The sequence below is a fragment of the Sinocyclocheilus rhinocerous genome, unplaced genomic scaffold (assembly GCF_001515625.1).
Source record: "Sinocyclocheilus rhinocerous isolate Xijiao unplaced genomic scaffold, SAMN03320098_v1.1 scaffold564, whole genome shotgun sequence".
NCBI lineage: Eukaryota > Metazoa > Chordata > Actinopteri > Cypriniformes > Cyprinidae > Sinocyclocheilus > Sinocyclocheilus rhinocerous.
Genome location: NW_015645070.1, coordinates 409,306 through 424,729, shown reverse-complemented (window position 1 = coordinate 424,729; position 15,424 = coordinate 409,306). Strand labels below are relative to the sequence as shown.

General features: G+C 39.3%; 1 protein-coding gene across 3 annotated transcripts; it reads right to left on the bottom strand.

Moving 5' to 3' along the window:
• Window positions 1-230: 230 nt before the first annotated feature.
• Window positions 231-7,552, bottom strand: LOC107705371 (tripartite motif-containing protein 16-like). Of its 3 annotated transcripts, none has more exons than XM_016508632.1 (8): window positions 7,514-7,552; window positions 6,284-6,875; window positions 5,866-5,961; window positions 2,761-2,994; window positions 1,524-1,680; window positions 1,259-1,312; window positions 1,129-1,170; window positions 231-926 (listed from the first exon to the last, which is right to left on the bottom strand). In XM_016508632.1, exons 2-8 carry the CDS (start codon window positions 6,869-6,871, stop codon window positions 418-420), a joined length of 1,680 nt encoding a protein of 559 aa, XP_016364118.1. In that variant the 5' UTR covers window positions 6,872-6,875; window positions 7,514-7,552; the 3' UTR covers window positions 231-417. The 3 variants fall into 3 exon arrangements, with proteins under 3 accessions (XP_016364118.1, XP_016364119.1, XP_016364117.1); XM_016508633.1 differs by having other exon boundaries at window positions 6,284-6,801; window positions 7,514-7,543; XM_016508631.1 differs by lacking the exon at window positions 7,514-7,552 and adding an exon at window positions 7,386-7,470.
• Between the last annotated feature and the right edge of the window lie 7,872 nt (window positions 7,553-15,424).

Genomic DNA, 15,424 nt, shown 5'->3' with positions numbered 1-15,424 from the left:
ATTCCAATGTGCTCTGCAAAATCAAGTTAGACAGTTCTGAGAATAGTTAAATATCTTTAATGGTTCTTTTGTAATACAGATCTATAAACAACTTCTCAGTTGGTACAAAAAAGTAATTTATTGTTCAGAATACATTCAATTCACATTGGAAGTTCAGTCTAAATTCGACATAAGGGAATCAATTAAACAAACAATAGTGTTTAGCATAACTTACTGATTGTCACTTATTATATGACCAACCCCCCACCCCCTTTCTTAAAGTTTAATATAACTAACACAATTAAAGAATTTAATGCTCTGTGAGAACATATAGCACGCGACACTCAATTAGCATCAAAAATACTGTTTGCTGCTGTTTACTGTTACTGTTTGTGTTGTATTTAGTGTCCATTCACTAATTGTCACTGTTAGTACAGATTAGATTTGCTTGTTTAGCTTTGGCAGATCACAAATTGTCACTGATGATTTCTTTTCCAAATTTTGAAATGAAAACCCAGGGTAGAGGGGCGAAGCGAATGTGGTCTGGATTCTGTGCAGGAGGGTCATTTTATCAGAGACACTGTAAAAGGACACCGTTCCTGCTTCGTGATCAAGAAACACTCCAATTTTGGAGACCAAGGAAATGTTAGTCTGCCGCCAATTGTGCTGCACACAAATATTAGATTTGGTAAAGTCACATTTCCAAGATATTTTGTTAGATCCAAAGACAAAACTTGAAGTACTATAGTCATATGAGAATGCAATAGAGCAACCTGCTCCTTCCCACTGTACTTCAAAATAACAGCGTCCAGATAGTTTCTCTTTACACAAAACCTGCGAATAGTCCCCATTACCCATGTAACCGTTATTACACTTTAACACAAATTTGTTGTCCTTCATAGAGAGTGAAGAGTAGGCTGGATCATTCAGATTCAGATCAACGGAATCTGTTGATAAAAAGAAAACTGTATTAAACACTTCAGTTAGCATGAGGTTTCTGTCAAAAGCAGATCTTGGATTAATCTTTCAAATAATTTGACTTTATTTGTATTCTTGTTTAATAAAAGCCTCTCCGGGATTGGCATCCTCTAATTCCCCTAGGACTCCACTGTCTAACACACATTTGTATACAATTACAAGGCAACTTACATATCAGGAACTCTTCTCTGGTCTTGGGTTGAGATGGCAAATCTGAACAAAAACAAAACATTAAGTAAATATTCTTGTATCTGAGTGGTTTTGTTCGTCATGTGAGAGGAAAAAAAGAATGTTGACTTACACTTTTTGATCATCTTTTTGTTCACAGAATTCACCATTACATGGACAGTGGGAACTAAAAAGATAAACAAGCTAAATTTGTTTACCATGATTTTTACAATCTGCCTGCATTCTGTATATTGTGTATGTTTTGGAATAAATTCTAAATGATGATTACAATTCTGGCTTTAAAATTTTCTTGGCTTTAACCATGAACTATGAAAACTTAACAGAAAAAATACAAACAGTAAATTTAAATACATAAACATCCTTAAAAGATCTCTCACCTTTCTCTAATATCCTCACAATGTCTTGTTCACAGAGATCATCCAGTTGGCTTTTGAGCTCACTGATGACTTTTTCTATTTCCTCAAATGTTAGTCGTTGGCTGACAGATGTGTTGCACAAGGCTGAACAATGGTAGCGGGAAAAAGAGGAGAAATTCTAAAGACGGAAAAAAAGATAATAAAAAAATCAAAACATTTCACATAGGGCTTTTAGTGCAGACCTGAGTCTGACATCACAGCTCAGTTTATTTGGTTGGTTTGAAAGGGGTTTGCCTGTTTGAAATGGTGGGTGCAGTTCAAGAGAACTCTGATTTGACTGGATGTTAGAATGAGAATTCAAGTGTCATTCAGAATCCAAATGGAACAAAATTATGATTAAAACCGTGAAGCAGGCACCTTCTCGCTCTGAATTATTTCCAAGCCCTTAAACGACTCATTAAAATAGTTTATTAGCCTCTCACACTGCGTGTTAGCACACGGTGGTAACTATGGTTGTTCGTAGATTTTAGTGATGTCCTGGTCTTAGTACAAGGCCATAAATTAATCAGATTCCTTCCTTACAAGATTTAATTACAACTCTGTCTGCCAAATAACAAATTACATTAAGCACAACAAAGATTGAGAAATTTTTATAAGCAAATGTCAGGCATACAATAAAGGAACCCAACCTATTTGAATGTAAAATGCAGAGGATCAAAGCAAGAATTACAATCAATCAATGTTCACTGAATGTAAATATGATTATAGTTTATATATTTAGAATTAAAACTTGAATAATAACACTTCAATGCCAGATACTGAAAACTCCCATGTCTCATGAATTTAGTATGAACAGCAGGTAAAAAGTTACAATGCCAATAGTCAATTTATGCTATTTTATTTTACTGTCAATTTTACGTAGGGTTCACTAACCAGAATTCAATAACATTTTGAATTGCAGCCTGCCATGATTTTGTACCCTACTCAAAATGAGTCATGTGTAATGGACATTACATGTGTAATGGACAACAAGAAGCCTTGTTTCTTATTTTCATTACAAAAACATTTAGAGCCATTAACAAACAAACATCTAGTTATGCAAATGGTTGTAACTAGCTACTCACGATGGTACTCACATAGATGACATAAATGTGCATTGGTTCAAAACCAAAAATACAATACGAAGAGAGTTAATCGGGGAGGAGAGTCAGAACTTAAAAAAAAAAAAAAAAAATCTCCTAGATGATCAGAGAGTTACCTGAATGACATAGATGTCATCCTCTATCAGTGAAAGCTGCCCGAGTTCATCATGTCTTTTCTTCAGGTCACTGATCTCCTGCTCCAGTGTAAGTATGATTTTCTCTACTCTGCTTACTTCTGCTTTCTCCTGAGCTCTGATCATCTTTGTTATCTCTGCTCGGCTTTTCTCCATGGAGCTGATCAGCTCAGAAAACATCTTCTCACTGTGCTCCACTGCTGCCTCTGCAGAGCCCTGTTAGATGAAAAAAAAAGCATGCAAAACTGATTTCAGAATGTACCTTATTTGTGCAAAATAATTTGGACTGTATCATGACTTTCTTATTTTTCCCAATCATAATCCAAGGAAAATTAATTTTCTCCACGGCACATTTAGTACAAAACTATAATACAGTATAATTTACTTTAGCTTAGTATAATTGTACATTATTGTACTATAATATAATAACTATACAGTATATTACATTATACATCATACAGCCATGGCTGGACTTACCATTGGGCTTGACTGGGCTGCAGCCCATGGGCCCCACGTTGTAGGGGGCCCCACCTTTACCCGTTCACATTTGTTTGATTTGTTCAGTTATATGCCAGTCAGAAATGAGCCGTATCTCCACTGCGCACGCAAGGGTTAAACGTGCCAGCCGGGGCTCACAGCTTCCAACTGCGACCTTCGAGGCCATAATCAAATGGCATAAACGGCTATTTATGATTATTTCACATAGAAGGACACACGTATTGAATTGCGTCTGCGTCGATTAACTGGTGATCACATGGCTACTTTAAACACCTCCATTAAGCCTTTAGCCCAAAAAAGCACAAATTTATAAAGATGATAAATTCTAATATGTTCACACCTCATTTCATTACTGAAGATAATTCTATATTATATTAATGTTCCAATAAGTTATGCGATCTGAAGAGTTTTAAGCGCTCTTTCCCGTCTCACTGCCATCACACATAGTGGGAAAGAAATGTCATCAAAATGAAAAAAAACAAATAATAATAATAAAAATACAAATAGCCACTTATTGAGTTTGTTTTTATACATGCTTATAGGAGCTAGCCTATCACACAAACAAAAGTCCTGTTTTTCCGAATATATGCATGATCGCAAATGCACAATAAACAAGAATGTACTGATTAACTTTCAGACACACAATTCCGTTTTGCTCAGTCAAAAAGAAAATAGAACAAATACCAGGGGTCTCATTTCTAAATGTTGCGTACGCACAAAATGGGCATAGAAATATGCGTACGCAATTTTCCACGCATATGTCGTGATTTATAAAAAATAAACGTAAATATGTTCGCACCGTACGGACATCAGACCATGCGTACAAACTCTTTTTCCTTGAGTGAGAAAAGTAATAAAGTCAACAACGATTTTATATCGATTTCGATATGCGCATTTACATTAAATATTCCAGTCATTAATGGAGATAAGCACTGAAATTACATCATTTTACAAACAACATAATTACATAATTTTATTAACAATAAACATAATTTTCTGTGGCATGCTATGTTTTAATGACAGTGAGGAGTGCTATGGCTGCACAATAATTCATCTTTAAACTAAACTGCAGATCTCATGTTATGAGAAATATTTTAGCGAGAACAATGATCAATGATGCGCACTTACTTCGATATTATGGCGGACCCTGCTGGATTCGGTGGTCGAACGGTCCATTGTCCAGTTTGAATAGGACCAATGGTAATAGCTTAGTGTACAACAGCAGCTGAGGTGTTGATGTCGTGTGAAGGAATCTCCACATTATGAAAAACGTTCATCTTATTAGCAAAACTGCATACATTTAATTTGATTTGAATTGTTTAAAACAATTGAAATACTATTTGGCCAGTGGAGAAGAATGAGATCAACTCTATTCTTAAATAGGCCTATTTATCTGAGAACTATTTTAATCAGTTTTGTTTTTATGGATATTTTTATATATTTATTCTAAAACATAACAAGGATATTGGATAATTTTAGCAATAAAAATAAATGTGTATGTAACAAATGGCATTTATAGTCCGTATCTCATATCTCCTTAATGTCTTTTATCTTTGACAGGGTTAAACATGGTGTCACGTGGATGGGAATATGCATGGAAATGAAATGCAGATGAGGTTATGCATAGTAAAACTAGGTTGTAAGCTCCATATATGGTGATTTTGGGGAGGAGTCGGGGTGGAGACGCACGTACGCACAATCTTCCCCTGACTGGGATTTATAAAGGGTTTTTTGCGCAGGTTCTGGCGCAAAAACTTTTGTGTGTACGCTAAATCTAGCTTTTGTGCCTACGTACACTTTTAGGATGAAATCTACGGAGAGTTTTATAAATGAGACCCCTGAACCGCTGCGTCTCTGAGCAAAACTGTGTTTTGTTTCTCAGCGTTACATGAACCAGTAAATGATTCAATCAGGCTATAAGTGAAGTTAAATGAATTAGCATTTTAAACAAATCAGTTGATTTAAGGATTCAACTCACTCATTAAGACAGTCACTTGCTGCCACCTACTGGTGGTTGTAGTTTCATATTTTAAAAAGTAGCTTATTTCATTTTTGCAATCATTAAATACATCTACATTAAAATGCTATATTTAAACTTAATTTATGCAAAATCCATCTATGGATTTTGTTGAGTGATTTCATTTGATTGTTAATAGCCAACATGTCTTTTTATTCAAATTGAATTTATTGATTAAATTGAAGAATCTGACATAAGAGGACACCGATATGACAATACATTTCTATAATACTAATATACATCTCTGGCTTTTTTTGCTCAGTGTTATTTCAGGTTATATCTCAACTGAGAGAACAGATCCCGTTTCTTGTACATGACTATTAAATATTGCATCTAAACATAGACTAGGCTAGACATGTTGAACTTCAAAGCATATTTTAATTTTTGTGTATTTTGTTTTACTCCATAAAAGTAGTGTAGTGTATAGGTATAGGGCCCAAACATAACCTCTAGTACTCAAGTCCTGCCCTGCATACAGCTGTAGTCCAGATCAACTGCGTACGCACATCTATCTGAAGAAGAAGTGAAGTAACAGTGGTAAAATTAGTAACTATAAGTTACAATCAACTTACCTTATGAGTGTCCACAGCTTCTCTACATTCTTGTACCTTCATCTCTCGCTGATGCACTTCCTTTTGTAGGCCATCCTGATTTTCTTTCAACTGTACCTGTGATTGCATTTGCAATAGTTCAATATAATTTCATAATATGTTTGTTATTATGGCAAATACTCACAACTGAGTGTGTGACACACTGGCTGTGAAAACAACCTTAATTTGTTTTAAATTTTAATGAAAGGTACTTTGAGCTTCTTTTGACAATATTATAAGATTATGATGATTAGTCTAATATTATTTGTATAACAGTTCAGAACGATATTTTCATCTATGTCAGAGACAAGTTTTCTCCGTTTAATATATTTGACTGACAAATTTTGCATCAGTTTATTTACTAATGCAAAATATTATGCAGACAAATCTGTCACTTTACCTGTATTTTTTGTCTTTCTGCTGCAGGTGAAGTCATGCTATGGTTCTGGTGGTTGATCAAAGCACACTGCATACATATCAGCTGCTGATCTTTGCAACAGTACAGCTCCAGTAGCTTATGATGTTGGGAGCAGATCTGGTCCAGTAGTGGTGAGGCATTGACCAGTTTGTGCCATTTTAATGCAGGAGATGCATAATGAGTTTGAATGTGAGATTCACAGTAAGAAGCCAAACATGTCAGACAAGACTTGATGGCTTTTTGTTTGGTCTCTGTGCAGATGTCACACTCCACGTCTCCAGACACAGCAAAACTCAGGACAGGAGAGTCTGTTCCAGCTTCTGGTGCTTCTCTCTTCATTCTCTCTACAACTTCAGCCAGCACAGTGTTTTTGCTGAGAGCTGGTCTTGGGCTGAACGTCTGCCTGCACTGGGGGCAGCTGTAAACGCCTTTCTGATCGTCCCGATCCCAGAATTCATTAAGACAGTCCATACAGAAACTGTGCCCACAAATTGTAGTTACTGGGTTGTTCAGAAGATGGAGACAGATTGGACAGTTAAAGAGATTCTGATCATCAGAAGATTCTGCCATTTTGCTGTTGTGAAAACAGTAGAAAAACTGTACGTGATGTTACTGGAAAATATTGAATCACGTAATCGAAACCTCAAGTTTGAGTCAAATCTCACTCAACAACTAACAACAACTTCAAAAAGAAACACAAATATTTAAATATAACATTACAATTTTTGGTTTACTCAATATTGCTACTAAGAGAAGTTAAATATCTTGGTTATCCCTTCATAAAGGTGAGCTCAGTAATGTTGCAATGAATGTTGGCATATGATTCAAGAGTACAGGAATTAATATCTTTTAAAAGAACTATTCCTTTCTTTATGGTTAAAACTTTTAAATGAGGTAATGAATGAATGCACATTTAAATTCACAAAATAGAAGTTCAAACATTTAGCCTATTCAGAAATGCAGCGTTATGCCCAAAGCTACACTTGGTTAAACAAATTAATTATGTAACTAACGTTAATCTATTTACAGGTGATGAAATTATTAGTTTAACGTTACCGCCTCTACATTTTCAAATCAAACCCACCTCATTTCTCTTTCTACTGTTTTTCTAACAAAATGACATGGCAGTGCGGGCACACCTCATATTTACACGCCCTCAGTGAATTTACACGTTCATTTAAAGTGTCTATGTACACGGGAATCTGTACTCACTTGAGAAGAGAGGCGACGAGAAGCACAAGAAAGAAGCGCCAAAAGTACATATCTTCTTCTTAATGGTGGGTGGCATCCAACGTTTAAGGTGCATATCCGCCACCTACTGTACTGGAGTGAGGGCCAGAAATGGATATTACAAAAAAAACAAAAAAAAAAACTTATAGTTATGATTATAGCTACTAGGCTACTTATAGTTACATTCTCTTCATTAAACCAGCTTATTTCATAAAATTATACAAAACTTTATTTATCTGATCTCCAACTTTAAATAAATTCTTAAGATTTAATATTTTCACTCCATATTTCTTCAATTCATCTTTTATTTTTTCCTTTGTGTTTCATATTTGACACATTGACTAATCACATGCTCTGCTGATTCCTCTTCCATTCCACAATCACACATCCCTGATGGATGTTTTTTCAATAAATGCATTGTTTTATTTAACCCAGTATGCCCCAATCTTAACCTTGAAATAATTATATGTTCTCTTGTATTTCTTCCTATTAACTTCATTTTCCCTACTTCTTGTCTAATATTGTATAAATGACGTCCTGTATTCCCTTCATCCCATTGTTTTTGCCAGGCCTTCATAATATAAGACATTAGCTGTGTCCCAAAGTTAAGTGCACACACTTCGAAGGGCACGGACTTCGAAGGCCAGGCCTCCAAAGTGCACAAAGGACCCTCCAAAGTGCATGAAGGATGCTCCATCTTCTCAGGATTTCCTAATTGCGCCACCAGGGGTTCCCGATTACCGCTCTGTCGCATAGCAACGGTGCAAGAGGACAGCTGATGAGAGAACCATCCTGACAGGATAGGTGGAGCCAGAATTGCTCATTTTTGTTTTTATGTTTTACGTCATAATGGAGGAGACGGTGGGAATGTTTCAGGAATTAGCCAAGACCATGGCCAGGTATGGCAAGCTCACACTACATGATTGAAAGACTAGCCGAATCACTGTGTAGCTCACACTACGCAACAAGATTTGTTCTCATCTGTCGTCGTCTTGTCATAGCTGCGCGCATACTACACAACACAACGCTAACAAGGTGCACACACTACAAAATATTCAGTGAAGAGGCGTTCCCGACCATCAACGAAAACATAATAGGCTTGTTTGAGATAAGCAAAATCTGCGCAGAACCGATCACCGGTGATCACCGCGAGATGCATGCCGGTTAGAAAAGTGTCCGAGTTACGTACGACTTGCTCTGATGTCATGCTGACGTGTGCCAAAAAACTCTCGCGACGGCGAGGCGGCTGTGTCGGATTGCGCAGTCGAGCGCAGTTGCTCTCCACCGACTGCGCTGATCAAAAGCATGATGGGAAACGACTGGATGACGACACCAAAGCCACTAGAAGGCAAGCCAGCAAACATTCGCCGAAAAAGTGTACCGGCTAAAGCTAACGCTTCCGGTCTGGCAGTATGTGGGAAAGGAGACCAGAGGCCGTTTTTTTAAATGGATGTCAATGGAGGAGAGGCTTCACTACGATGAATAAACAGCTTTTTAGAGGAAACGGCTTATTATTTAATGAATCGACAGCCTATCTGCTAATCTTCAACATGAAGTCGGACGTAACTCGGTTTTCTAACCGGCATGCATCTCGCGGTGATCACCGGTGATCGGTTCTGTGCAGATTTTGCTCATCTCAAACGAGCCTAATATCAATCAAGTTTGAAAATGTCGTAGCGTCTGTGATAGCTTGAAACAGGTTCGGATCACGTTGCTGACCTGCTCATACTTAATGAGCTTCGGCGACCGCAACGACCACTGATTTGGTCACGATCCGGGGGTTTTGTCGCAGACTGTGGAAATCTCGATTTTGACAGAGGGAGCGAGTCTGCTTCATATGCACACTTCAGTCCGCTCTGTAGACCACAATACAACACGACTATGACGTCATCGCAGATCGCGTTTAATTTATCCCCACCCCAAACAACTCTATAATATATAAATTATTTTTTTTACATTTATAACAGCCCAAGCACATCTATGTACATATAGAATGCTGCACCAAACAAATTCGTAAGGGGAAACGTAAACAATAAACCAACTCCATAGCGGATTCTAAGTGATCAAGGGCTTAGGACCTTCCGATTCAGCCCATTCCAAGGGTTCCACCAGTAGCGGGCACTCATGCAACGTAATCAATGACGTACATCCGAGTAAACGAGACGGAGGGAAATTTGCGAGTGAAGGGCATAAAAAAGCGGACTGGAAAGCGGACTGGAACGCAGCCTAAGTTACACTGGTTTGCTGCGTCCTTAATTGCTGGATTACAACTTTGAATGCAGGTATTGGCTTGGAGCTTACTTGAATAATGTAATGATACATATGAAAAACTACAAAACACACACACACGTAGCAGTTCAAATGCTTACTGATATCTTACAAAGGTGCGATTTTATATAGTTTATTCTCTTGACCATGGTGATCATATGTAGACAGGTTTGCAACCCAGATTTTTTAGGCAGTTAAGCATAAAAATAAAACTGTAAAAAAAAAAATAAAATAATAATAATAATAATAATAAAAATAGGGCAATGTACAGCAGCAGCTGTGACAGATGAACAGTGCTCTGTATGGCCGGTCCGAGTCCTTCAGATGCAGTCTCACAGATGAAGAAAAAAAAAGCGCATATGAATTGTAACGAGGCGACAGGGATGAGAGACATGCGGATCCATTTGCAAAGCTTTATTCATTAGAATGGTCAGAAACAGGCGAGGGTCAGACAATGGCAACAGGTATATTGAGGGCAAGACACAAGAGTAATCCGATAAACAGGCGTAGGTCGATCAACAGCAAACATAATCCATAGGGCTTGACAAGAGGGGTAATCCAATAAAATGAGCAATAGTCCAGGCGAGGTGCAAACACAGTCCGAAACAGCAAGGCAAAGGGTTAATCCAAGATACACAGGCAGAAGATCAGAAAACAGGCAAGGCAAGACTTTGACTAGACTAAGGAAACTAGAACTAGAAACTTAAACAAGGACAGGGATCTGGCTCCGTAAAGTAGCTACACTAAACAACATAAATGCTTAAACAATACTCGGCAGTTTGAAGAGGACATCTGAGTGGGTGTTATATAGTGTGTGTGATTGGTTTCAGGTGAACGTGTGATTAGGGAAATGGCTGCTGGGAAATGTAGTACGGGGTGACATGTGAAAGTCTGTTTAGTGAGAGAGTCATAAAAATGGAAGAGTGACCTCTGGTGGTAATTGGACGGAAGTCCATGAACCAGATTTGTGACAGAAATTCATAAATTGTGTTTTTTGTAAAGATTATCTTGATGAACAACACATTTAGGAGCAATAAACTTCTGTTGGTCAGAGAGACTGTTTTCAGCAATAATACAAAAGCACATGGAAAAATCTATTTATTTATAATTTAATATTTCCTCACTCTGTATAAATGGGTCTTCACACTATATATGCAACCTAGGCTGACTGGAAAAATCACCTCTTCCTACATTTTTGCAAAACGTACCCATATATACACAATTCACTTCAGTTTCCAGCTAAAGTGAATACTTGAAGCAGTAAAACACAACTTTTATTCTATTTCACACTAATTATTATCAATTAATAAAGACAATACTAAGTTATGACCTCAAAACACTTTTACTATAGTGCATGATTTGTAAACTGCATTTTGACATTTGCATCACATAATATATATTATAGCTTTTCTAACATAGTAAATTTGCTCACCTGGTACATTATTGCAATTGCAATGTGGATCTTTCGGAGTCTCGTGAAACAATTCCTGATAAAAGAGCACGAAGGACTAGTAGAAGAAAGCTAAAATGGCATGGTCGCTTCAGCAAACACGTTTTTATCTGATGTTTGCTTTTATTTACACTATCGGTTAGGTTTAGGGTAGGGCTTAGTACAGCTGGCATATTATTTTCAAACGTAATAGAGCATTAAGCACCACTCACCACTTCACATTCATCTGTTTTGGATAAAACTGAATGCACTTTTACTCAATGGATATTTCAATTTGAAAGTGTCACAAAACTTGCAAAAAGCAACTTTAAATAATTATGCTGTTGAAATGTTGCCACAGGCATGTTTTTCCAGTGAGACTGGGTTGTATATATAGCTGGCTTTGTGTTTTAGATATAAAAAAATACTTTTTTTGTGCTTTAGGGGGCCATCATATCTGTGAGTCCATGTCAAAAAGTATGAAAACTCCTGTTGAATCGAGTGCTAAAAAAAGGCACTGTCAGCATGGCATAATTCAGTCTTAGTGAATTCCCCCCTGAGGCTAATGTTGACATTACATTTAGCTCTGGGTTTAACGCTGACCCTAGTTTGCAGTATTTCACCCAGGATGAATCTTAATGTCCTCATTAGTGAGAAAAATGTGGACCTTTCGGCTGAATTTGAGATGCAAATATCTTATAAGCCCAAACTATATACATTTTAACACATGAAGATTGACGTTTTTGACACTGGCACTTAAGCTCAGTGTGAAAAACACTAAACACTAGAGAAATGACCAGCTACCTTATACTGACTGTCATGGGAAGGTTACTTTATCACCTAATTGTTGTAACTGTAAAAAAATAAAGAAAATAATGGTGAAGTTTTCCTACACTGACAGCATTCAATGAAGTAGCAATCACAATGTTGGGTTGGCAGCTGTATGGATGGTTTGGGCATGTTTGACTCGACCAGACCAGACTGGTGTCATTTAAGCATGTCATATTCTGACTTGTATGTGCCCTAAGGAATATCAGACTCCATGAAAACCCTTAGTAAAAATAACCAGCAGGTCACAATCAATTTTCAATGAGAGTGACAGGGCAGAATGCAGTGTGTGTTTGAAACAAGAGAAATTACAGTTGCTTGTCCTATTCAGTATTTTTAAACTTAAAATAATTTTTTTTAAACAATCAATCGCATCTTTTATAGCAGTACATGAGTCATTCAAATTAAGTTGTGATATCCAGCAAAATCTTCATAATTCCAAACATGATGAAAACAGAAAAAGGCACATTGTGCTAAAATATTAAGCTTACTGATGAAATCTGATGTTCAGATATGAAGCCTAAAGGAAGAAAAAACATGACAAAGACTCTTTGAGTGATACAATCTGAGGACAGCTGCCTGAAACGCTGTGACCTGTGCAATGTACCACCCATGAGGCTTTACCAAGCCTGATAAAATAATGACCCCTCTCATCCAACACTGGAGTGTCTGAACCCTAAATATCAACACAAACCTGCATTCATAAAGTCTGACACATTCACAATTTAGCAATTTTATCCGCGTCACACGGATACGTTTTCTAAGTTGTTTATGCTTTGATTTGAACGAAAACAACGTATCCGTGTATCCTGCATTATAAGCTATATATACCGTCATACCGCCCAGCCCTAGTATTTATAGGTATGTTTTTGGAATTTTTGCAAAAATGTAGATGAAGGCATGTTTTTCCAGTGAGCCTGATTCAAAGGGCTTGACAAGAGGGGTAATCCAATAAAATGAGCAATAGTCCAGGTGAGGTGCAAACACAGTCCGAAACAGCAAGGCAAAGGGTTAATCCAAGATACACAGGCAGAAGATCAGAAAACAGGCAAGGCAAGACTTTGACTAGACTAAGGAAACTAGAACTAGAAACTTAAACAAGGACAGGGATCTGGCTCCGTAAAGTAGCTACACTAAACAACATAAATGCTTAAACAATACTCGGCAGTTTGAACAGGATCTGAGTGGGTGTTATATAGTGTGTCTGATTGGTTTCAGATGAACGTGTGATTAGTGAAATGGTTGCTGGGAAATGTAGTCCGGGGTGACATGTGAAAGTCTGTGTAGTGAGAAAGTCATAAAAATGGAAGAGCAACCTCTGGTGGTAACTGGACGGAAGTCCATGAACCGGATTCGTGACAGAGCCCCCCAAGGAGCGGCTTCCAGACGCTTCCAACACAATGCAATCCAGGAGGGCGGTAGAGCGGAGGTGGAACAGGGGGAGGGACGGAGGGCCAGGTCCACATGGAAGTGGAGAGACCGGGGACTGGGGACCAGAGCAGGGCACCAAGGCAGGACCAGCGAAGCAGGAAGCCAGAGCGGAGCAGAGAACCAGGATGGAGCCGGCGATGCAGATGGAGCTGAGGACCACCACAGCAGAGCAGACGGGTCCGAAGGTCCCCACGGCGGAGCAGAAGACCACCAGGTCGGAGCAGAAGACCTCCACGGCGGAGCAGAAGACCACCAAAGCAGGACAGAAGACCACCAGGCCAGAGCAGGAGACCACCACGGAGGAGCAGACGAAGCAGAAGACCACCAGGCTGGAGCAGAAGACCTCCACGGAGGAGCAGAAGACCACCAGAGTAGAACAGAAAACCTCCATGGCAGAGCAGAAGACCACCAGGGCAGAGCAGACGTAGCAGAAGACCACCAGGGCGGAACAGATGGAGCCAGGACCCATGGCAGAGACTGGGGCCTAGGGAAAACTGAGACACAAAAGACAGACGCATCTACGGCATCAAAGACTGAAGCAGGGAAGGCAAAAAGTTAATCCATAGTTTCCCTGGAGACAACTGAACAGATAGACAGTTCATAATCAACTGCATTGGCTGGAACTGGATGGACAGAATGTTCAAACTCAAGCTCATTGTTTGAAACTGAACAGACAGATGGCTCAGAATCAGACTCATTAGTTGCAACCAGACAGACAGATTGTTCAAAATTAGACTTATTGATAGAAACTGGCAAGAACGACAGCTCAAAACCACACTCAACAGCAGAATCCAGACAGATAGACAGTTCAAAATCAGATGGATTAACAGAAACTGGACTGGGAGAAACTTCAGTGACTGAAACTAAACAGACATTAATAGAATCTGCACAGACAGATGGTTCAACATCAGACTCATGTAGGGAAACAGGACTGGTAGATGATTCAGGAACAGATTCATTAGCAAGATTTAGACAGACAAGACAGTTTATTAATGGTCTCTGGGCTTGTGACAGGGCTAGCAGGGCAGACAAAAGGTTCGTTAACGGCCCCTATGGCCATAACAGGGCTAACAGAGCAGGGAAAATGTGCATTTAAGGCCTCGGTCGGAACAGACTGGGCTGAGAGCTCCCAGAGAAATCCCTTGGCTGAATCGGGGCAAAAACTAAAGTCCATGTACTGTCTCTGTGGTTGTTACAGGCATGGTTGGGAGTTCTAAGATGGCCTCCTTGGCCAACTCAGAGCAGGACATAAGTTCATAAATGGCCTCCTCGGCCGGATCAGAGCAGGGTGAAAGTTCATAAATGGCCACCATAGCCGTAATAGGACAGGCATAGAGTTCACAGACGGCCTCCATAGCTGTGACAGGACAGGCAGAGAGTTCACAGACGGTCTCCATAGCCATGACAGGACAGGCAGAGAGTTCACAGGTGGCCTCCATAGCTGTGACAGGACAGGCAGAAAGTTCACAGACGGCCTCCATAGCCGTGACAGGACAGGCAGAGAGTTCATAAGTGGATACCACTGACACCTCTGGAGGTTCTGCAGCGGATGCCGCCACCTCTGGAGGTTCTACAGCCGTACCATCAGGAAACAGGGAGAGTTCATTAGTATTCTCCTTAACAGGACAGGTACAAAGTTCAACAATGGTTCCTTTGACTGCGATATGACAGGCTGAAAGTGCGTTGCTGGGCACCACCGCACAAGGAGCTGAAGCAAGCCCCACTACCTCGGGAGGATCTGCAGCATCAGCCGCCACCTCTGAAGACATCATAGTGGGCGCCACTGTTTTTAGAGCTTCAGTGGTGGTGTATGCAGCCCAAATACACCATAAGGCGATCCCCAATGTGGGAAGCGCTACAGACAGGGGAAATAGTTCAAGAACTGGAGGGCTTAAAAGTGCTGGTTTAGGGATACCAGCTGCACGTGCTGACACCAG